Below are 21,927 nucleotides of genomic sequence, written 5' to 3'. Positions count from 1 at the left end.
ATTAATAAGGTAAGGTTGTTGGAGTGTTTTTGCAGCAATGCAAAGTCCAGGTCACAAGTATTGGAGGTGCATGGACAGAGACATTATGTCACAGAGGGATGTCCAATGCCTAGGCCTATGGTATGACTCTGCATTCGCCTACTGAAGGTAGCCTACAGACTTTGATTGATATGATTGATTGAACTGTCAGGCCTATTGTTATTGTTGTGTTCTTAGTTCGAACTTCTGAAGGCCTTTGCAATGCTCTGGGGAGTAGCCTAACCAATGCAGCTTCTCTCATTTTGGCTGATTAGTCTGTGAAATCTAATTTCCCTTGTCTGTTATTCTCCATTTATTTTATTTTTTTTGCTTGAAACAACTTATTTGACTATTATAGTACAGTAACGAGTTTGCCTTACATGGTACCTCTCCTCCACTTAGTGATTCTGTTTATGTCTAATATGGGGTTACAATGATTGATGATTATGATGCTGGCTATGTTATTTATATTATATATCATTTTTTCTCTTCCTTCCTCCTAATCCTTTGCCTTTTCTCCCATTAAATAGTGACTGTTAAGTATTCTGGCCTAATGATAGCTTATTTGAATAAGTAAATACAATTGTATTGGACTTTATGTCTCCCTTTATTGAAATTAGGCAGCCAATGTCTGAATAGCCTACTAGTTTACGTTCCTGGACAACCACCTGTGGCTGTGTGTGTGTGTGTGTGTCCCTTATCCCCTATCTCTCCTTTTAAGAGCCTGGCATGCTTACAAAAAGCCAGATGTTATCACTCTGTCTGAGACTTGGCTGAATAATAATATTTCAGATGAAGAAATTAAACCAAAGTCCTTTTAGGCAAGTTCCTCCACTCGGCGGCCATATTGCAACACTTTTTGGGCACTCATCGGGCATCCTAATCGGCAGAAATGCGCGTGCGCAAGGCTTCGCGACACCAACCTTGCTCCAGCGGCGAGTTCACAACACATGATTGGCATGATGTCTTCACAACACACCATATAATTGGTCAATGTATTCACATGTCGACGTTTTGCCGAGGAAGGGGTGAGATATGTGTACAACTATAGACATAATATACATAGACGCCGCATTGGCTGCTGGAAACAAGAAATGCGTCCGCCATCTTGGACCGGTCATACTCCTCGTTGCGTTGCAGCAGAAGACACAAGATGACAGCACTGTGCAGCATGTTCCTTCTCAAATCGGCGGACCATACTCGGGGGATTTACTTTTCACAAGTAAGATTTAACATAACCGTACTATTGGTTGTATTTTGTGAATAGAATATTACCAGAGAGCTGAGAAGGAGCAATCTTTGATATTACTGTATGAAAATCGTAGCCATCTACAGTAGCTAGGCTATGTTTACTCGGTGTTCACCTGGCTATGAACTGAGACTTGATAAGTCATATTCCATAACACTGACTTAGATTACAACTGACACAAGAAGGCTATTGTAGAAATAAATCATACTAGATTTGGCCGGCGAATTTTACACAAGTGGCACAGACTAGCCTATTGGGCAATCGCTAGCTGCTACTTGTAGCCTAAGTGTGTTGGTGGTAGCCTCACTATTTCCTGAATAAAGTAACTTTTCAATAGCTCAACTTCTTTATTTATCAAGTAGCTTAGCCAGACAAGCTACACTTTTCTTGTCATGTGAAATTAGCACAATTTAAAGTAGCTTCCTATGTAGTGAACTAGCCTACTGCTGTGTTTGTGTTAGGCTACTAATACATTTGACTGGGTGGTAGTTTTGTGTAGTGTTTTATTCATGGCAGAGTAACTGATAGTTTAGCTCACTAAAATTTCGAAGTAGCTTGCCCAACACTGTATTATTCACATGTCATTTACCCTAACAAGAATAAGATGCCTCTCAAATTCCTTTTCATTCATTTATTTATTATTTTGTATCTCTCCAGAACAACTGCCTTGTTCAAGAAGACTGTGAATGAACTGAACGGTCTCCTCACACCCCTGGAACTGAGGAAGGTGCAGCTCTTCATTGCAGTACTGCAGGGTATCTGCTACACTGTGACTGAATGTTTGATTTATGAGCTCCACCTTCATCACCTGCATTCGCCACTCTGTGTCCCATTTTCCCATCGTCTGGTTGACTCAGTCCTCTTTTATGGAGTTTACCCAGTTTACTATGCCATCTTATTTGCCCACCTGCTGTCTGAAGCACTTTTGTTCTCAGCCAAAGTGTACCCAAGCAATTTTAGCAAGGTGGGAACATACAAAATGACATGCACCAGTTGTCGAAATCATACAACCAACTGCATGACGGTAACGCTGTCTCACTGAGCCTGTGAAGACACTCCCTGATTCTTTACTGATTGCAATGAACGGGTTGATCTTAGCAGTTTCTAAAATGTTTCTTAATTCCTTTTTATTTAATCTCTTCATTGGGGCTGGAACCTTTCTGTGAACTGTAAATAACAGATGCTGTTGATGAACCCATTGACACTGTACAAGTGACAAGTCACCTTTTTGTCTTGAATTGATGAACTGTTAACACTTACTATGCCAAACCAATGTCTGTTTTTTAAGGATCAGAAACAAACCTACAAACTTGCACTTTACAATATTTATGGAACTTGTCTAACAAATGCTGTTGATATTGAACCCAGTTACTCCATTTCCTTTATGCCACACCAATGTCTGTTCATCACTTTATTTTTGATGGCACTGAACTGAAAATGTTAATGGATTTTTTTCTGTAAATTTAACTCATTAAAACTTGTATCAAACCAGTTTTTGTCTATGCTGTCAAACGTGGATTAGTTTTGTTCCCAGTTTTTATGTTGGATGTCATCACTTTATAATATATCATATATAAGAATATTCTATTACTGTTAAGCCCACTATGAATATTAAAATACACACAACCATGTTTCCTGTATCATACAGCTTTTCTACTGGGAGGTTTACAACTTATTCTGAGTCAATTTACCCAAGTTTGTCACTAAACCACATAGGCCTACTTGGAATACCCCTCAGATGTCTGAATGGCACTGATCTCACTTAAATGTTTATGGAACCTTTCTGTGGACTGTGAATAATGCTGTTGATGGAACTTTTCTGTCAACTGTGAACTATATTTAACTCATTAAACTTGTATCAAATTAGTTTTGTCTATGCTGTCAAACATGGATTATGTTCCCAGTTTTGATATCGGACGTCAGGTCCGTCAGATATCATATATCAGAATATTCTATTACTGTTAAACCCACTACGAATATTAAAATACGCTAAATCATGTGTCCTGTATCATAGCTACATGTATGACCTTTGCAGCAAAAAAAAAAACGTGTGAGAATCTGTTCGGTATTCCGTGAGATATGATTAATTAAGTGCGCTGACAGCTCATCTCACCGGCCAAACAGATTACACTGAGTGGAGTGGATGACCGGTCCAAGATGGCGGCTCCAAATCTCGTCAGCGCTAGTAAGGAGTAGCGGTCGATGCGGCGTCTATGTATATTATGTCTATGTGTACAACGGCCAAATTGCGTTACAAACTAACCCCATGCATTTCTATGGAGGATTTTTTGAGTGCTGTGTCTCCTCATTAGAAAGTCTCTGATTAAACTTGATAGATACATATTGTATAGAGCTGACAGGGGTGCTCGCGGTGGTGGTGTATACTGTAGCCACCTATGTTTCATCATATTTATCTTGGGAGCTTGCCATACCAAATTATGTGCATTTTGATTGTCTCTTTGTTGTTTGTTTCCATGAAAATAAACATCTGACTATACGTAACATTTACAGACCACCAAGCTCACCCTCAGAGTCAATAAAGTGCATTGGCAATACCATTAGCTCTTTAAACTGTCCAAAAGAAATGATCATCCTTGGTGACTTTAATCGTAATTGGTTAGACCGATCCTCTTTTAACGAAAGACATTTCTTTGAGAGCCTCAACTTAACTAACTTAATTAAAGAAGCTATCGTAAAAGCACCAACTACTGCCCCTTTCGTTCCAAAATTCTAAAACAAATGTTTTTTAATACTTCAAAACAACATTTGATAAATTAACCTTATATTTTCTGGTAGCCATAGGTGTGTAGATTTAGTCTGGTTTGGTTCTTAACGGGAGAGCATTTACTGCCGATTTTGTTCACCTTGCCTGTACTCACATTTCCCTTTGTGAGGTCAATGCATTCATCTGCTCTATTAGCTGTGATATTAGACTGCTAGATTACATTCTCTGCATTTCCAGTTGTTGCTGTTCCTTTGTTCTAGCTCATTACATTTTCCGCATGATCTCCTGGTTCTCGGGCCGGGAAAGCACATTTTGTTTTAATCCAACTTCAAGGTGACTTGCTGTTCAGTTTTTGCCCATTGACTTGGCTGGCTGATGTAAAGTAAAAACTAAGCACTAAAGTTTCATATTTATATGTACTGTTTTCACTGTCTGCTAATCTAGCTTGTAAATTAAATAAAAGAATGAAAAAGAGTGGAAATTTATAAAAAGGATGGGTCAAGCATGAGGAGCGTGAAATGCATCCTACTCTGTTGAATAGGAGGAGAAAGTGTCTGTTGTTTATTTCATCAAATTCTATGTCTCTTTTTTTATTGATTTAGACCAAGCTGCTGACACAGTACATCCTGAATTTGGGAAAGTATGATCAGAACTATGATATCAGGGACCGCACACGCTTCATTCGTCAACTCATCGTCCCTAATGAGAAGAGTGGGGCATTGGCCAAATATGCCCGTCGTATCTTGCTGGCACCCAAACCAGCTCCTGTGTTGGAGTCTGCCTTCAAAGGTACCCAGTAGCCATTCATCCTGTAAAGTGGGCCTCTCCAACATAATGTCTGCAGGTACCAGGTATCCCTTAGGAATCCTATTAGCTGCCCACAGTGCACAATCTAAGAATAACCAATGAGTCACTTGCAGATCATATTGTAAAAACATTCGGTAACACTTTACTTGACAGTATCGACATAAGAGTGACATGACATTGTAATGACACATGACACCCAACTCTAACTCTAAACCTAACCCTAATGCTAACCCTAACTTGATATGACAAAAACCGACAGAAGCGTTATGTCTTAAACGTTTATGACTTGTTTATGACATGTTCATGACGGTGTCATGTCACTCTTATGTCAACACTGTCAAAAAGTAAAGTGTAGCCAAACATTCTTTACCCTTCTGCACCAAGGCTATTTACAGTGTAATTATACTGTAACCTGTGGTTGCATTTGTGCAGATGTTATGTAGTACAAGGCACAGTTGATCTGTGCATGCTGTGACCAACATTTGATTCTTTCAATATGCATATTCATTATTCATTATTTTGGGGTGCTATTACATTGAATTTCAGCCCAAAGTTGGGGACCATGTAGCCATTTGCTGCAGTTTCAAAAACAGATTACCGGAGGCTAATTGTACAGAGGCATGCTTTACATTTGTATTTTATTTGTGGTTTGTTGTTTATTTTAATACCCAGAGAGAAGAAATACTCTGATTTGCTAGTAGGGTGTCTATTTGCCCAAGCCAGCTACCACCATAAATAGAATCAAATTCTGTGGGAAACACTCAACACACAGGGCGAGTTGAACAATCAAAGTCCTTGCAGTAAAGTGCACGTCAGGCGATGGCATAGGGCTTGGAGTAGGTACACAACGACGCAGAGGGCTCTGCGGGGCTATGCTGTCAATTTGATGCAAAATCATACAACCTTTACACAACAATGCAATTATTTCATCCCTTTTTATTTATTTTTTTTTTTTTTTTTTGTCTGCTTGGTATTCTCTGCTTCCTGTTCTCAAAATATGTATTTTTGTGTCATGGTACAGATCGAGATCGCTTCCAGCTGGGCACCTTGTCCCACACCCTAAATGCTAAAGCTGTGGGCTACCTGGAACTCTCTGATTGGCAAACAGTAGCCCCTGATCAGTCAGTGAGGAATGTAGAAGTGGTTGAGCAGGTAAGAGCAGAGTCTAATGCTGCATGATCTGTGTTTCACATAATTAAAATCTTTTGTTAGTTTGCTTTTTCCAATTAGATCTTTGTCTTTTTTAATGACAGCCCTCTAAATCATCCTTCTGTTACAGAGCAAAGAATGGGTACCATCATCAGCGAAGGAAAGTGTTAAATCAGGTGACAAATTCTACTCAGACGAGGAAGGAGATGAGGGCTCACCATGCAACAGTACTGAGGACGGCAAGAGCACAAGCAGCAGTGAAGGTTAATTAATTGATGTTTGTTGAAAAATACTTGTTGAAAAAGTCAAGGAAAGATAACTAATCAAAAGATGTAGGAGAGGAGAAAGAGAAAAGCTGTTAACTATGCTGCTACGGAGGGCCAACTGTGCAGATTAGGGTTTAATGTTTTATCCCAAACTGACATTTTTATATTATTTGTATCATTAGTATGGCAAAAGAGCACAGTGTATGTCCATTATCAACACAGTTTGCAATGATCAATTCTGCTGCTTGATCAAGTGAGCTGCGTGCGTGACATCTGCTGCAGCACTAATTATGAAATGCCAGGTGAATTGGCTAAAGTTCGAATGTGTGAAGATTACATCTGGGTGAGATAAAAATTGAATTGCAAATTCTAAAAGAATAGCATGTAATCTGCTTTTTATTTTACTTGTTCGACTTCAGACATCATTAAAGTAATTGGTAATAATGGTAAAATTCAGATTGGGCAAAAGAGGATTCTAATTTCAAACAACCTCATCAAGGCGTCAGATAACAGAATACGCATTACCTGGGACACTTAGATAACATTGAGTTCAGACATTGTGTTCCTCTCAGTTTATATTGAGGTTTTTCACCTACATCACAATGTCATGTCACTGTTTGTTTACCACAGGATTGGTTGGCAGAGTAGTAGGGAAGGCAGAGTGCTAGCATGCACCAGTCGGGTTGCATAGGCTACACACAGTTGCAGTGGTTATAAATAGCTTAAAAATGTTAAGTTTAATTAAGCAATAAGCCCCGAGCGGCCATAGGTTACACTGATTTAACAACAGCTAAGGGGCGTTGTTAGGCACGACGCGCTAGCGATGTTAGCAGTAATTTTTTTCCGTGACCAGAATGTGTGAAAGACAGTAAAATATAATAGCGGGTGAAAAACTCACAAAACATCGTTTTATCGTTATTTTGACCATAAAAAACAACCAGGAAGTAAACTGAAATGACCATGGGACGTTTGTATGGAAGTAATTTCCTGTCCAGGGATGGGTAGATGGGGGCAGCCGTGGCCTACTGGTTAGCGCCTCCGACTTGTGATCGGAGGGTTGCCGGTTCGAACCCCGACCAGTAGGCACAGCTGAAGTGCCCTTGAGCAAGGCACTGAACCCCTCACTGCTCCCCGAGCGCCGCTGTTGTTGCAGGCAGCTCACTGCACCGGGATTAGTGTGTGCTTCACCTCACTGTGTGTTCACTGTGTGCTGAGTGTGTTTCACTAATTCACAGGTCAAAGGTCATCAGATTTATTGAGTGCCCCCCTGTTTGGGTCCTGAGTCCATGCACCCAGTTTGGCTTTGATACATGCAAGGGTTGCTGAGGTATGACCTCACTTCCTGTTTGGCGGCTTCGCCGCAAATTTCGATTGGCTGTTACAGCCGAATGCTTCGGTCAATTGTTCCAGAAAGCAATGCACTGATAAGGCATGGTCTGAAGATGGTCTGTGCCCATTTTGGTGAGGATCCGATTAAATTTGTGACCTAAGGAAATTTGATAGTGGTTTTGATTAAATCCAATATGGCGGCCAAATCAATTATGTTGATGTCATGAATTGCCATCTGTCGACATAAGGATCTTCCACAGTATTACCAGACACCACTAGTACATTGTAATTCTAGGCACAACAGCAGCTACAGTCCAAAAGGCATGTTACTGATTTACAGCGCCCCCTAGAGGTCAAAGGTCACCAGATTTCTAGAGCGTCCTCCTGATGGGGTCATGAGTCCATATACCAAGTTTGGATTTGATGAATGCAAGGGTTGAAATGATTGCGGAGATATGATACATGAAATGGTTGCGGAGATATGAGCTCACTTCCTGTTTGGCGGCTTTGCCGCAAATTTTGATTGGCTGTTACGGGCGAACGGTAATACTTCCGAATGAATATAGTATTTTATCTTTGTTATGCCCTTTATTAGCTATATTTCTTAAGAATATATTGTGTTGCCTCAGGTCTGCTGCACATCTTTTGAAATTTGATTTGAAATAATCAAATAGACCTACATCTTAAAGTTAAGTTAATGAAGTAACTTGCTTTGCTTTCATTTGAATCCTAATCAAGATAGTATATACAATAATTGCTTTATATTGTTAACATGGACTCCTGGAAAGTTCAGAAATGCAAAATAATAGAATTTTAATCATGCGATAAAATGCGTATCTTGGGCAGTTCAGTGGTTTCAGTGTTGCTAGCTTAGCACACTAGTAAACCATAGGTAGAGAATGGGATTCCCGCTAGCATGGTAGCTTTGTATGCTAAGCTAAGCGAAAATACGAACAAACAAATCATATTGCTTATTACGAAACAAAATGTTAATGTTTGTATATGAAACAGTATGAATTACCAAAAATTCCCAGTTAATTCCCGTAAATTCCCATAATTTCCTTTAATTCCATGAAAGTTTCCAATTTGGAATATTCCCAAAATTCCCCAGCTTAACTTCCCATGGAAAGTTTCTGGAAATTTACCGGAAATTTTCCGCCCCTTTGCAACCCTACCTGCACATAGTTGAAATTGACAAGCAGCTGTAACTAAGCATGCTAAGCTCGACATCCAGACAGTATTCTAACGTTGTCTTGGAGATACGGCTTGATTGCATAACTTAACTTAGTCTCCCCAATTTACTATGTTGTGATGAGACGTTAGCAGAGTTAACTCGAATGCAGCAGTTTTGTCGTCTTCTATGCAATGATTCTATGTGTCAACAACAATCCTTCAACAATTGTTAATGTTTTGTTAAATGTACATGCAGAGGAGGGGCGGCGGGTCTGTTACGAGAGAGATCGGGCCGAGGCAAGGAAAGCCTGCGTGTGTAAAAAGCGCAGCTCAATGAAAGGATTTTATCTAATTTAAATAGTACAATATGAAACATTATTGTGTGGCGGCCAGCATTGATCTTCTGGCGGCCCGCCACAGATTAGTCAATGTTTGACACACACACCACATGTGGGTGCCTTGTTGGATTCCGAAATTTACATTAATTGACTTCTGCTGCCTTGACTAAGTTGGCTATAATGCTTGACCAATCAATATATAGATAGATGTCTTATGTGCAGGGGAAAAAAATAGTTATAGGAACTTGGTCGGTCAATGGAACTACAATCACCCCTAGTTACTTTCAGTGCGAAAAAAGGGGTAGCTTCTCAAAAGGTTTTAGGAGCTGCAAAAAGTCCCTTCAATGAGAAAACACCTTATGCATGTAAAGTCAGCAGGGTAATTTCTGGTACCATTTTCCTTCAGGTGAATAATGTGTAAGGATGTAAAGATGGCTAAAGATGATTCTCAGTGCTTCTCTTTTGAAACACTGCAAAAATATTCATAATGCTTCTCTCTATGTGTTTTGTGTGTCTTTGTGCCTTTTGTTGTTGCTTTTTAGCTTCTACCAGTGAAACTGAGAGTGAGGAGGAGTCCTCCAGCCAGAGTGGTAGCGGTAGTGAAGAATCGGAAGAGAGTTCCAGTCATTCACACTCAGATTCCAGTAAGAAGAAGAAATTTCAGCAGAAAAAAACAAAAAACAAAGGAAGGTATCTATCACAGATTCTGTTCAATAGGTAGCCCACATGATTACCAAACATGTTAGATGTTCAGCAGTTCATTTCTCTGCACTTTCATGCAAATACATTTTTTACCTTCTGAGAGAAAATTGTCACTATGTTACAAACTAATTTGGACAAGAGACTAAATTTAAATAAATTATTGTCGTCATTTTGCTTGACTTAATTGACCTGTCGCTAAGCGCCACCCTTAGAACGCTGAAGAGCCAATGACAGTCCAGCCTCAACGGGACTCGGACATCAGCTCGGACAACTCCATAGGAAACAACAGGGAGGAGGCATAAAATGACTAATGGTTATTTATGGAGTTTATTAACCCATTTACTCCTAAAATGATTGCTAAAAATGCCTATAGAATCCTATGGCATTCTAGACTAAATAACCTTATTTCCTGAGGGTTTTCTGAAAAAATTGTCAACGTCTACCAAAACCTTAATATCTAAGCCTCTGTACACCTAGAAACATGAAATAAAAAGCATGCTGCGCTACGCAGCAACCAGTGGGAGATTCAATGTTGCGCTATGCAGCAACCGGCTGGAGATAGAATGTTGCGTCGTGCAGCATCCAGCACGAATGGGTTAACTCAAAAAACCCCGACGGATAACCATGGTCAAACGTTTCACGGATCACAATGTATTTCTAATCAAGTCTGGTTTGTTTGTCCGAGTTTTCACACGGTAACAATGGGGGGCGGGGCTTAGCGAAAGGTCAATTTACTCTGTTGAGTAAATTAAATGAATGAATGAATGGAATGTTTGTGCATTTTTAACGGTTATAATGCATCATTCACAGAGCGATTACTAGCTGTAAAAAGTCTGAATTGGGATGTTCTGGTACATCGACCGGATCGACGATTGTATAATCGAAAATACGATAACGTCTATGTACAGTGAATAAGTTTAACTAGTCAAGTAAATGCAAAAATTGAACACCACATCACATAAAAGTCCTAACATTATTATAAAAATCAGATAATTCCAAAATCAGATAAACTTATTATATAAATATTGTATGATGGAGCAGCATAACCTGCATACCCAGTTTATTTAAGATAATCTATTAAATTCAGTTGAACTTCATTATACTTAACACTGTTGACATTTTTTTTGTTTTTTTACTTTTATTTTTCACAAGTTTTCTGAACAATTGTACATAGCGCCACAGTGCAGCCATGTACATAAATATACAAATATACATACACAAATATCCTCTACCCACCCTCCCCAATCCCCATGCATCCCCATCCTCATAACCTAATCTGTACAAGTGTATCATACATACAGCACACTGCTTGCTACAGTAAGCCTCCTCTACATACTTGCTGCACACTGCCCCCCCCCCCCCCCCCCCTCCCTACATACACAGCACATTGTCTTCAGGATCTTCTCCAACACACATCCTCTACATACTTACAGCACACTGCCCCCCCTCTAATACACAGCACATTGTCTCATGAGGAAGTTTCTCCAACACACATATTGCACACTGCCCTCTCCCCACATACACAGCACACTATCCCATCTCCCCTGTCATCCCCCCCAACACACACACCAAGACCCCTGGCAGTTGGGTTAGCCCCTTGAGCCGTAGATCTGCCCAAGGTTTCTTCCTTGGTAAGGGAGTTTTTCCTTGCCCCTGTTGCTCTTGGGTGCTCCTTGTTAACTTCTCTGAGCATATAGCTTCTATTGCAAAATCATGTCGGTTTATGCTTTACAACATTAGGAAGATCAGACCTTATCTGACACAAGATTCCACACAACTTCTTGTTCAGACCATGGTCATCTCTGGACTATTGTAATTCACTATTAGCTGGCTTACCTGCTTGTGTAACAAGATCATTACAGCTGATTCAGAATGCTGGAGCACGCTTGGTCTTCAATCAGCCAAAGAGGACCCATGTAACTTCTCTCCTAGTTACTCTCCATTGGCTCCCTATAGTAGCCAGAATTAAATTTAAATCTCTCACTTTGGCCTATAGGACACTAACTGGATCTGCTCCTAGTTATTTTAATTCAATAATCAAGCCTTACATCCCCAACCGCCCACTGCGGTCTTCTGGTGAGCGTCTGTTGTGTCGACCAGTCATGAAAACTGGGTCTAATTCCAAACTCTTTTCTTCAGTGGTTCCATGTTGGTGGAATGAATTGCCCAGTGCTCTCCGTTCCTGTGGTAGTTTTGGGTCGTTTAAGAGGGGTCTAAAAACATTCCTATTCAACATATACTTAGTTGTTTAAGCGCTTATGTGTTATGGTTTGTATAATGTTGTTTTATTTTAATTGGGCTGTTAATTAATTTGACATTATTGTTTATTATTGATATTCTCCTTAATGTAGTCTTAGCATGTCATTGTTTTTATATTATTGATTGAATGAACATTATTGTTTTATTATTGCCTTTCCCCTTTTTTTCCATGGCTTTTTTATTAGGCTATTGATTGAATTGATATTATTGTGTATTATAACTATTCTCCTTATTATATTTGACCTACATTCTAATCTGTTCCCTGTTCAATTTTAAATATTATGTTGTTTTGTATTTATGTGTCGCTTTGGACAAAGGCGTCTGCTAAATCCATAACCATAAGATGTTCTTATGTTAGCTACTGTCTGTGGGTTTATGTTGCTTATGAAGGTGTAAATGGGGGAGATGGTGCCTCTATGTGGCATTGTTATGGCCAATAGTTCATCCAGTGGTGTTGGGGGGGCCAAATGGGGAAAAGCTTGATAGTTATGTTGAACAAAATGTCTTATCTGAAGATAACGGAAATAATCAGAGGTCTTGAGATTACATTTTTTTGAGAGCTGACTGAAAGAGGCATATACTCCATATACGTAAACGCAGTGGTGCCCTGAATGAGATGTAAATTAAAATGTTTTCTAAATTGTGCCCAAATCCTGAGAGTGTGAGTGACAACTGGATTGTTAATCTTAATCTTTGTAGACTTCAGTTGAGCGGAGGAATGGGAGTAGGCTGAAGTGAAATAGTTTTCCATCCTGACCCAACTTGGTGCCCCATCTCCCTGACTGAATGCCCTCCATCCAGGGACTTTCTGTATATTGCATGCCCAATAGTAATGTAGAAAGTTCGGCAAGGCCACCCCCCCCTCCCTTTTTGGTCTTTGCAGATAAGGCTTCTTGATCCTGGGATGTTTACCAGCTCAAACAAATTTTGACACAGCCTTGTCCAGGTCTTTGAATTTGTTCAAGGGGATACAAATTGGAATATTTTTATAAAGATAAAGAAAGCGGGGGACAATGTTAATTTTGATTAGGTTAATACGCCCCACCATAGACATAGGGATAGTCCTCCACCTCTCCATGTCCTGTTTACATTTCTCAATCAGGGGGGAGAATTGATTATAAATAATTGGTGATACGAGCGAGTGACTATGATACCCAGATATTTAAATTGTGAGGGCAGTCTTGAAGGGTAAATTCGGTGTTGGCCAATTAGGAGCTGCACTGTTAACAGGGAACAATTCACTCTTTTCCAGGTTAAGTTTATAGCCAGAGTTTTCCAAACTGTTCCAGAATGTTGAGTGGCTGGTACAGATATGTCTGGGTCTGTTATGAAAAGCAAAATATCATCAGCATAGGCTGAGATTTTGTGAGGCAGCCCCTCTCTAATAATACCTTTTAAAGGCCATACAACTCTGAAATGCAATTGTCAAAGGTTCAAGGAAGATATCAAAAAGTAGGGGTGAAAGAGGACATCCTTGTCTGGTTCCTCTTTGAAGAGGGAAATATTCAGAGGATATATTGTTGGTGCGCACTGAGGCCTGAATTTGATCTTGTACCAGAGGGCGTTCTAAATCCGGCCTATCATACTCATTGAGTACCAGTGTTGTGTGTAACGTGTTACAAAGTAACAGTAACGTAACTTTTTTGGGGGTAATAAGTAGTGTAACGCGCTACTACTGAAAGTCTGCTAATGTATCGTAACGTTACTTTTCCCAGGGACAGATCTGAAAGCGACGCTGCTTTCTCAGCTGAACGCTTGCGCAATAAGCACAAGCTCCACGCGGCAGCCTGCTACGTGACGGTGGCTGGTAGCATGAAGTGCAATCATAGCTCCACACGGTACGTAACAGAGGCTGGTGGCAATGTAGAGTAATCATAGCAAACGAGAAGCAGCCAACGCTAACTTCTGAGGGATGGAGGTATTCACATTACTCCGAACTCGTTGAAACTAAGGGGAGGAATGTGAGTGTAAGGTGTAGCCTACACTGTGCCTTGGTGAGAAACTTTTGTGGTGAGATACGATTTGCACTAGCTTTGCACCAAATTTCGGAGGAGGGCCTGTTTAATCATGTATTTTGTGTTCACCTATATGCCCTTAAGATGAGGCTATGTTATTTGATCTAATAGCCCAATGTTTTCTTGTGAAGTGCTCTATTTGTGGCATTTTTTATCATAAAGAGCACAAAAGAAATACCTGTTATGTCCTTCATAGTAGAACTTTATGTAGGCCTACACATTTAGGAACAGATATTGGGTTCTGCCCAAAGTCGAGCAACATAAAAGTAACGTAAAAGTAACCAGTAACGTAAAAAAGTTACTTTCCATTGAGGGTTACTTACGGGTTACTTTTTTAAGAAGTAACGAGTAACGAGCAAACACTACTTTTTAAAAGTAACTTCCCCAACACTATTGAGTACTGGAAATTCTAGTTTTTGGAAAAACGCTGCTCTACTTTCAATATTTGGGTTGCATTCAGAAGTGTACAAGTTGCTATAATAATGAGCAAATGTGACATTAATCCTTTTTTGGTCAATGATAAAGTTACCAGACAGGTCTTTAATTTTTGATCTATGTCGTGAAGCATACGACTGGTGAATTTGATAGGCCAATAATTTTCCAACCTTATCGCCCTGTTCGTAAACCAGATGGCGTGCTCTAAGCAGCTGTTGTTCTGCCTCTACAGTAGATGCCAGGTCAAACATTCCAGGTCATTCTGATATAAATCCGGAGAGGGAGATATGGCATGTTCAAAGTCAAAAGTCAAAGTCAGCTTTATTGTCAATTTCTTCACATGTTCCAGACATACAAAGAGATCGAAATTACGTTTCTCACTATCCCACGGTGAAGACAAGACATATTTTACCAATTTAAGTCCACAGACAAACATAACATTCAAGTAAACAAAAGTAAGTAAATAAGAGGGCACATATAATAATGAAAAAAATAAGAGCAGCAAAATTTGGTTGAAATTGTGCATAGACAGTCAATAAAATACTAGTGCAAAGTCAGGCCAATAAAAGGCTTGTGTAGTTCTGTTTGACCTAAGTAAGAAAGAAAGTGACATAGTGGTGCAAGTTATGTAAGAGCAGCAGATGTGTTGTGTTTTTCAGGACAACAACAACAAGTTGTAAAGTGTACAAGTGTGCAAGTGTGCAAGTGGAGTAGTGCACGCGGCCATTGTGGGTCCAATGTCCAGGATGTTATGTAGCTGAGGGTGGAGGGGGGAGAGGAGGGAGAGAGTTCAGCATCCTTACAGCTTGGTGTATGAAGCTGTTGGTGAGTCTGGTAGTGCGGGAGCGCAGGCTTCTGTACCTCTTCCCAGAGGGCAGTAGATCGAACAGATTGTGAGCGGGGTGACTTGCATCACTCACAATTTTGGTCGCCTTGCGGGTGAGGTGGGTGGTGTAAATGTCCTTCAGGGAGGGGAGTGAAGCACCAATAATCCTTCCAGCTGTGTTCACTATGCGCTGCAGGGCTTTCCTGTTGTATTCAGTGCAGCTTCCGCCCCACACAGCGATACAGCTGGAGAGGATGCTCTCAATGGTGCCTCGGTAGAATGTGGTCATGATGGCTGGTGGAGCACTTGCTCGCCTGAGTTTCCGCAGGAAGTACAGGCGGCGCTGAGCTCTCTTCGCCAGTGATGCAGTGATGTGTTGGATATCTATAATGTTGGATATCTAGATGTTTGAATTTGTCTGATAGGTCAGATAAGTGAGCGAAGAGCGAAGTTTTTTATTGCAGGCAGCAATGCTGATAATATGGCCCCTCAGAAACGCTTTGAGTGTTTCCCAGAGAGTTCCAAATGTGGTCTCCTCTAAGGAGTTTGTGTCCATAAATACCTGTATATGTTCTTTAATTGCTTCTGTAAACTCTGGGTTGAATAACATGAGTGGATTTAAGCGCCAGGTCCTGTGTGCTACAGGGCAGTCAGTGAAAGTTAAGTGAAATGAAACAGGGGCATGGTCTGAGATAGTGATACTGTGATAGGTTGTCTGTCTAACCGAGGGGATTAACTTAGTGTCAAGCAGAAAAAAGGCGATTCGGGAGTAAGTCTGGTGTACTGCCGAGAAGAAAGAAAAAACCTTGCTGTTTGGATTTGCAAATCTCCAGGGATCAAACAGACTGTATTCCTCCATTATATGTTTGATGGCTGTTTTAGACAGGGGAATAGCCCTTGGTCCAAAGTAGGATCCACAGCACAATTAAAATCTCCCCCTATTATGAAGAGATGTCCAGATGCAATAACAAACCTGCCATCTTTATCTGGTATGACAACTTTGCTAACCCAAGGTATACCATTCCGTATGATAATGGCTGTCCCTCTAGCCCTTGCGCTAAACCCAGAGTGGATGATCCTGGGTCTCCTATCCATTTCCTTTTCATTTTGAGGGCCTCAGTTGTTAACCTGACTCTCACCAGATGAATTTCGTTCCGCCTAGCTCCACTCATCCATCTGGGATCGATCCATTGGAGAGGTGTTTCAGAAGGCTGGGCCTTATCAAAAATCCTTGCATATGTTTGGATAAGCCACTTGTCCGTCATCTATTGACGTGCTACTTCAACCACTCACCCGTGACGCTGAGAACAGTCTCACAGTCGCTTCTAAGCTACGTCACATCTATGAAACTCCCGCCCTGCATCCTGATTGGCTCTACCATAAAATCTGGTGCCGAAATCACTCTCAACGGAAGCGATCCCAGATGGGGTGTGAGTGGAGCTAGGCGGAACGAAATTCATCTGGCGAGAGTCAGGTTACTCAGTTGTGGCCTCAGCTTTGAGTTCTGCAAGACGAGCTAACACCCTATTCCTTTTGACTGGGTTATTCAGGCCCTTCACGTTCCATATGATGAAGTGTATATCTCTAGTGTTACTCATCCTTTAAGGTTAGTTTTATTATCAAATTCAGTGGGGATACCAAAATAGAGAGAGATAATAAAAAATAATAATAAAAAAGAAAGAAAAAAAACATAAAAGGAAGCTTAATGATTTTAGGGTGCGGCAATTGCTGAGTATTGCTCAACATGTGCTAAATAAGAGATATAGGCAGCTTATGTGAGTGGTGCACAACCCCCTCCCCTCTATACACTTACCTGAACAAAGTGCATTAACCCCCCCTACAATCCTAGTAGACTTGCTTTGGATATAGCTAACTACCATGTTTCTCCACTTCACACGCCTCCAGTAAATAAAGGAATGTAATTTTTAAATATACCTAATAAGCATTCTAGTGGGTATAACAGGCCTTTGTAATCAGCATAACATTCAACACTATAGTTCACTCAGTCATCCATGTCCCATAATAATAAGTGTCCATATCACAAATGAAGGACAGGGGAAAAAGGAGAACATTTATCTTAACAAAAATAATCTACATGAGACTTTTGTTTTATAATGCTAGCTAATAGGTCAACAAACTATTGTTTATTTTGGAAGACGAGTGATTCAGCCTAGTGAATCAGACAAACGTCCAAGCTTCTCAACCGGCATGAAAGCAGCGCGTCTCTGGAGCAAGTCAGCGCTGAGGTCCGGGTAGAAACGTTTGCTGACCTTGTGTAGCAACTGTAACATTAAGTGTGGCAACTGTATTTTTGAGCTCGGACAAAATTTCTTCCTTCATTGCTAATACATCCGACCGAACCTCATCCAATAGCCCCTTGAGATAAGCGTGGCTAATCGGTGAGCCGTCATTGCTAGCTTGTGGGCTAGTTTTCCCCTAATCTTGTGAGGTTTTGGTTCTTGTAGATTTACTCATCTTGTCTTGTGAGGTTTTGGTTCTTGTAGATTTACTCATCTTGTCTTGAACACTTAAGTAAGTTACTTATCTTGTCGAGTACACCCAATAGTTGTAGTTGTTTTGTAGAAAATATAAAATAATATGGAAATTCTGAGGAGCGTTCTAAAACACGTCTTTACCCAGCCATGACCCGGAAGTCCCCCCAACACTGTTGACATTTCACATTGTCCAAAGGCACTGAACCTAGAGGTACTGAACACCTTAGGCCTAGGCTCTCTATAAAGAAACTCACTATTGCTTGAGCAGCTAAGAAGGAGTTCCCATCCTATGGTTATGGGATTTTGCCTTTGTCCAAAGCGACACACAAATACAAAAACAACATAATATTTAAAATTGAACAAGGAACAGATTAGAATGTTGGTCAAACTATAATAAGGAGAATAGCAATGATAAACAACAATGTCAATTCAATCAATAGCCTAATAAAATAAGCAATGAAAATGAGGGATAAAGTAATAATAAACAATAATATCCACTCAATCAATAATATAAAAAACAATGACATGGTAAGACTATATTAAGGAGAATATCAATAATAAACATTAATGTCAAATTAATCAACAGCCTAATGGAAATAAAACAATATTATACAAACCATAATCTTGAATTTCCCCTGGGGATCAATAAAGTATCGATCGATCGATCGATCGATCGATCGAATTACAATAGTCCAACTTGGAGATGACCATGGTTTGAACAAGAAGTTGTGTGGAATCTTGTCAGATAAGGTCTGGTCTTCCTAATGTTGTAAAGCATAAACTGACATGATTTTGCAATAGAAGCTACATGCTCAGAGAAGTTAAGTCCTCATGCCTGCGATCATCTCGCCAAAGGGATAAGGCTTTGACGACTTCTTCTTCCTCTTCCTCTTCCTCTCTTACATAAGACTCAAGTTACCTCACTATGTCATGTGAGATCTGAATCATCTGACTTCATATCCCCCTAGCTTATTCTGCACACAGAAAACCCACAGTTGTCTTCACATGCAGATTTTCTCCAATGATAAACAAAGTAGATGTGCTCTCCCTCAGTGACTCAGATGAAGAAAATGATTGTGCCAAGGTTGGTGTTTCCTCCCCAACACACTCCTCAGAAGACAGTTCTTCAAGCTCCAGTGATGACAGCACATCTCACTCTGAGTCTGATTCTGGAGGGCACCAGGAAAAGTGGAGCAAGGCCAAACCCAAGGTAGGAAGTGGGGTGCTTGCCATGAGTATATTAAAGGGAGAAGCAGAATTACCTCCTTACAATTCTGATTTAGAAGCCCAAGGGTGTAACATTGAGCGGAATTTTCACTTCCGCACTTGGGTTAGGAGAGCTAACATTATTTGGAAAAAATAATTGTGTAGTCACCCTCTTCCATGTGTTTTTGTCAATACTGTTACTTTTTAGTTTAGTTTTACCTCTATGTAAAAAAAAACTCACTCATTTGCCATTAATTTTCTACTCTATGTGCCCTTTTGTCTTTAGGTGGTGCAAAAAACAAAAAATGAGATCACGCTGTTGGATCTGGATGACTGTGAGTTGAATCAGTGGCTAGTCTACTGTACAACTTTTGAAATTTGACTCGAGTTGTAAGACATGTAATTTATGAAGTTTAAAACTGTGTCACCTACATTCCAAATTATTGTGTCATCACATAGTCTGTAACAGCACATGTTAACATCCGGGAGAGAGGTTTGTTAAAAGTGTAATTTCTTTTTTTTAATAGTCTCCCCTGATCCACGGATATCCACAAAGTCCTGTGTGCTCTCTCCAAGCTTGCTGTCAGATTTGGATGGGCTCTCTCTGTCCAGTTCCCCTTCTATTGTACAGGTCAGAGTGCTCATTTGTATGTTGATTTGGTGGATGTTTAATCTGTTCCTACAGTGTGTTCCTTTAACTATTTGAGCCAGGTCACCTTTTTGTCTACCTGCCTGTTCTCATTATCTCATGCAATCTGCTCTGGCATTTTACCATCCAGTTTCCAAACCTAACATGCAGGGACATCCTACCATCTATGCAGAGTTACCATATTTTCCGGACTATAAGTCGCTCCGCAGTATAAGTCGCATTTATTTAGAAATGTATTTCACAAAATCAAAAACCAAAACCAGAGACTATGTAACTGGATTATTGAGGCCAAAAAGATTAATGTTAATGAAGACGAAGGAGAGAAGGCAGCCAAGAGGAGGGCCGGAAGGTAATTGTAAAGCAAAAGATTCACTGAAAGAAAATGTGATGTGATGCACCAAAATTTAGCTAAAAAATAGCTGGGCAGTTTTTTCACTTAATATGACCACGATTACAGGCTAGAAATTGCATTTTTCCCATTTATCCCTGTGATTAGATGTGCCCAGCACAGTTTATGTCCTGTCTGTGATTCCACAGGTGAGCTCCCAGGCCTTTGTTCCTATGAAGTCCCATGAACTCCTCCATCGAATGACTGGGAAAGGTTTGGCTGCCCAATACCATTTTTCCCGGCAGCCTTCCATCTATGGAAATGGCATGGTGGCAGTACAGCTTAATTTCACCAACACTAGTGAGCGAACACTGGAGCATATTCACATTGGAGAGAAAAGTGGACAGAATATTCATGGCTTCAACAATATTGGTGAGTTTAATGTTACGTGTGCCCATGTGTATCATGACCCTGTGCTTTATATGGATGGAAAAGCTGTCAAAGTGATAAAGGAACTTACCTTTGATAACAAGCTGTCTTATCCCACACATTAGTTTAAGAAATAAATGTCTCTTTGTTTCAATCTCTTTTCAAAAGTACCCCTGCTGCCTAAATTAATTATTTTTTTTAAAGAAGACGTAAGTAATGGAAGGGGGGAAATTACTGAGAACTCAAAATCGGGAACTAAGGAACAAGTAATGTCAAAAACATTGTCTCCCCAAAACAATGATAAAGTCTCCGACAAAGAAGCCGCCTCTGAATCTGCGGGTCAACTGCTTTGACAAATGACTTCCATTACAGAAGACCTCAAGGACTTTAAAAAAGATAAGTATATAGTCAGCAATTTCAGAGCTGAAGGGAGAATTGAAAGCAGACCTACAGGAAGAGCTAGCAACATTTAAACAGGATCTTAACCTGAAATGCAGGAGTCTCTGAACTGGAGGAAAATAGCGTTGTTACTAAACAGTCCCTAGTGTTCCTGTTCAAGAGACGACCACTGCAGAACAAGGTGACGGCGATGTAATATTCGGATCTATGGTGTGCCCGAAGACACCGAACGAGACTCATGACCAAGTATCTAGACCAGCTTCAGACTGACAAGCACTTGCTACCAGAAGGAATGGCCCTACAAATTCAAACTTCATACACAAAAATTTGAGTTCATTGGGCCAACGGTACGGAGATGTACAAAGACGCACAGGAGGCGATAGCAGAGCTGAGTGCGAGAGGAATTGAAGTGACCAAGCAAAGAGAAGGTCCCGGATTCAGCTTGGAGAGAAATATAAGGAACACTTTCCAATGGCAATGAGAAAACACCAGTGGGAAAGGTAATTTCGAGGCGAGAACAAGAGAGAAACTGCAGGATTTTCTGGGGATATGGTTCCCCTCTTTTTTGGAAGTTACTATACTTTTGTTGTTCATTGTTTTTTTTTTTCTGCTGCTATGTGAGTTTAAAGTGGGGGAAATAAACATGTTAGAATGTGAAGTAAATACACCTCTAAGGAGAGGTATCTTTGTGTCTTGTAGCCAATATAGGCTAGACATAGAATCAAACCCTACTATGAATACCTTGAATTTCCCCTAGGGATCAATAAAGTATATCTATCTATCTATCTACAGTGGGCAGTGCTTCGACTTGGCCAGCTTCACTTGCGGTCCGCGCGTGGGATCACGCGGTATCACGCGACTTTTTAATTCGTATTTTTCCAGTGAGACCTGCAACAACCCAAACAACCGGTAGATGGCTCAAGTGAGCAGGTTGTCTCGTAAAAAGAAATGGAGCCTGGAAAACCCTACACATACTTCACTACAGACTTTAGCAGATTGGTTTAGAAATAATTTAATAGCCAGAAATATGCCTGCCCTGCCCTAATAAAGAAATATTTGGTTAACGGCGAGTGAATCCCGTTTGCAGCCGTAGAAGAAACGCAGGACAAATTAAACATTCTGGTTTTCTC

General features: G+C 40.4%; 1 protein-coding gene across 4 annotated transcripts in view; it reads left to right on the top strand.

Annotated features, from left to right (window-relative positions):
- Nucleotides 1-21,927, top strand: part of ap3b1a (adaptor related protein complex 3 subunit beta 1a) — a 131,486-nt gene that overhangs the window by 73,156 nt on the left and 36,403 nt on the right. For all 4 annotated transcript variants that reach the window (XM_042058536.1, XM_042058537.1, XM_042058539.1 and 1 more), the window contains 8 exons: nucleotides 4,595-4,781; nucleotides 5,821-5,951; nucleotides 6,079-6,211; nucleotides 9,597-9,744; nucleotides 18,840-18,996; nucleotides 19,279-19,327; nucleotides 19,520-19,623; nucleotides 20,179-20,401. In XM_042058536.1, the coding sequence (XP_041914470.1) occupies nucleotides 4,595-4,781; nucleotides 5,821-5,951; nucleotides 6,079-6,211; nucleotides 9,597-9,744; nucleotides 18,840-18,996; nucleotides 19,279-19,327; nucleotides 19,520-19,623; nucleotides 20,179-20,401 (1,132 nt within the window). The remainder of the gene's footprint in view (nucleotides 1-4,594; nucleotides 4,782-5,820; nucleotides 5,952-6,078; nucleotides 6,212-9,596; nucleotides 9,745-18,839; nucleotides 18,997-19,278; nucleotides 19,328-19,519; nucleotides 19,624-20,178; nucleotides 20,402-21,927) is intronic.

The sequence above is a fragment of the Alosa sapidissima genome, chromosome 13 (genome assembly GCF_018492685.1).
Source record: "Alosa sapidissima isolate fAloSap1 chromosome 13, fAloSap1.pri, whole genome shotgun sequence".
Taxonomy (NCBI): Eukaryota; Metazoa; Chordata; class Actinopteri; order Clupeiformes; family Clupeidae; genus Alosa; species Alosa sapidissima.
This window is presented reverse-complemented; position numbering and strand designations above follow the sequence as displayed.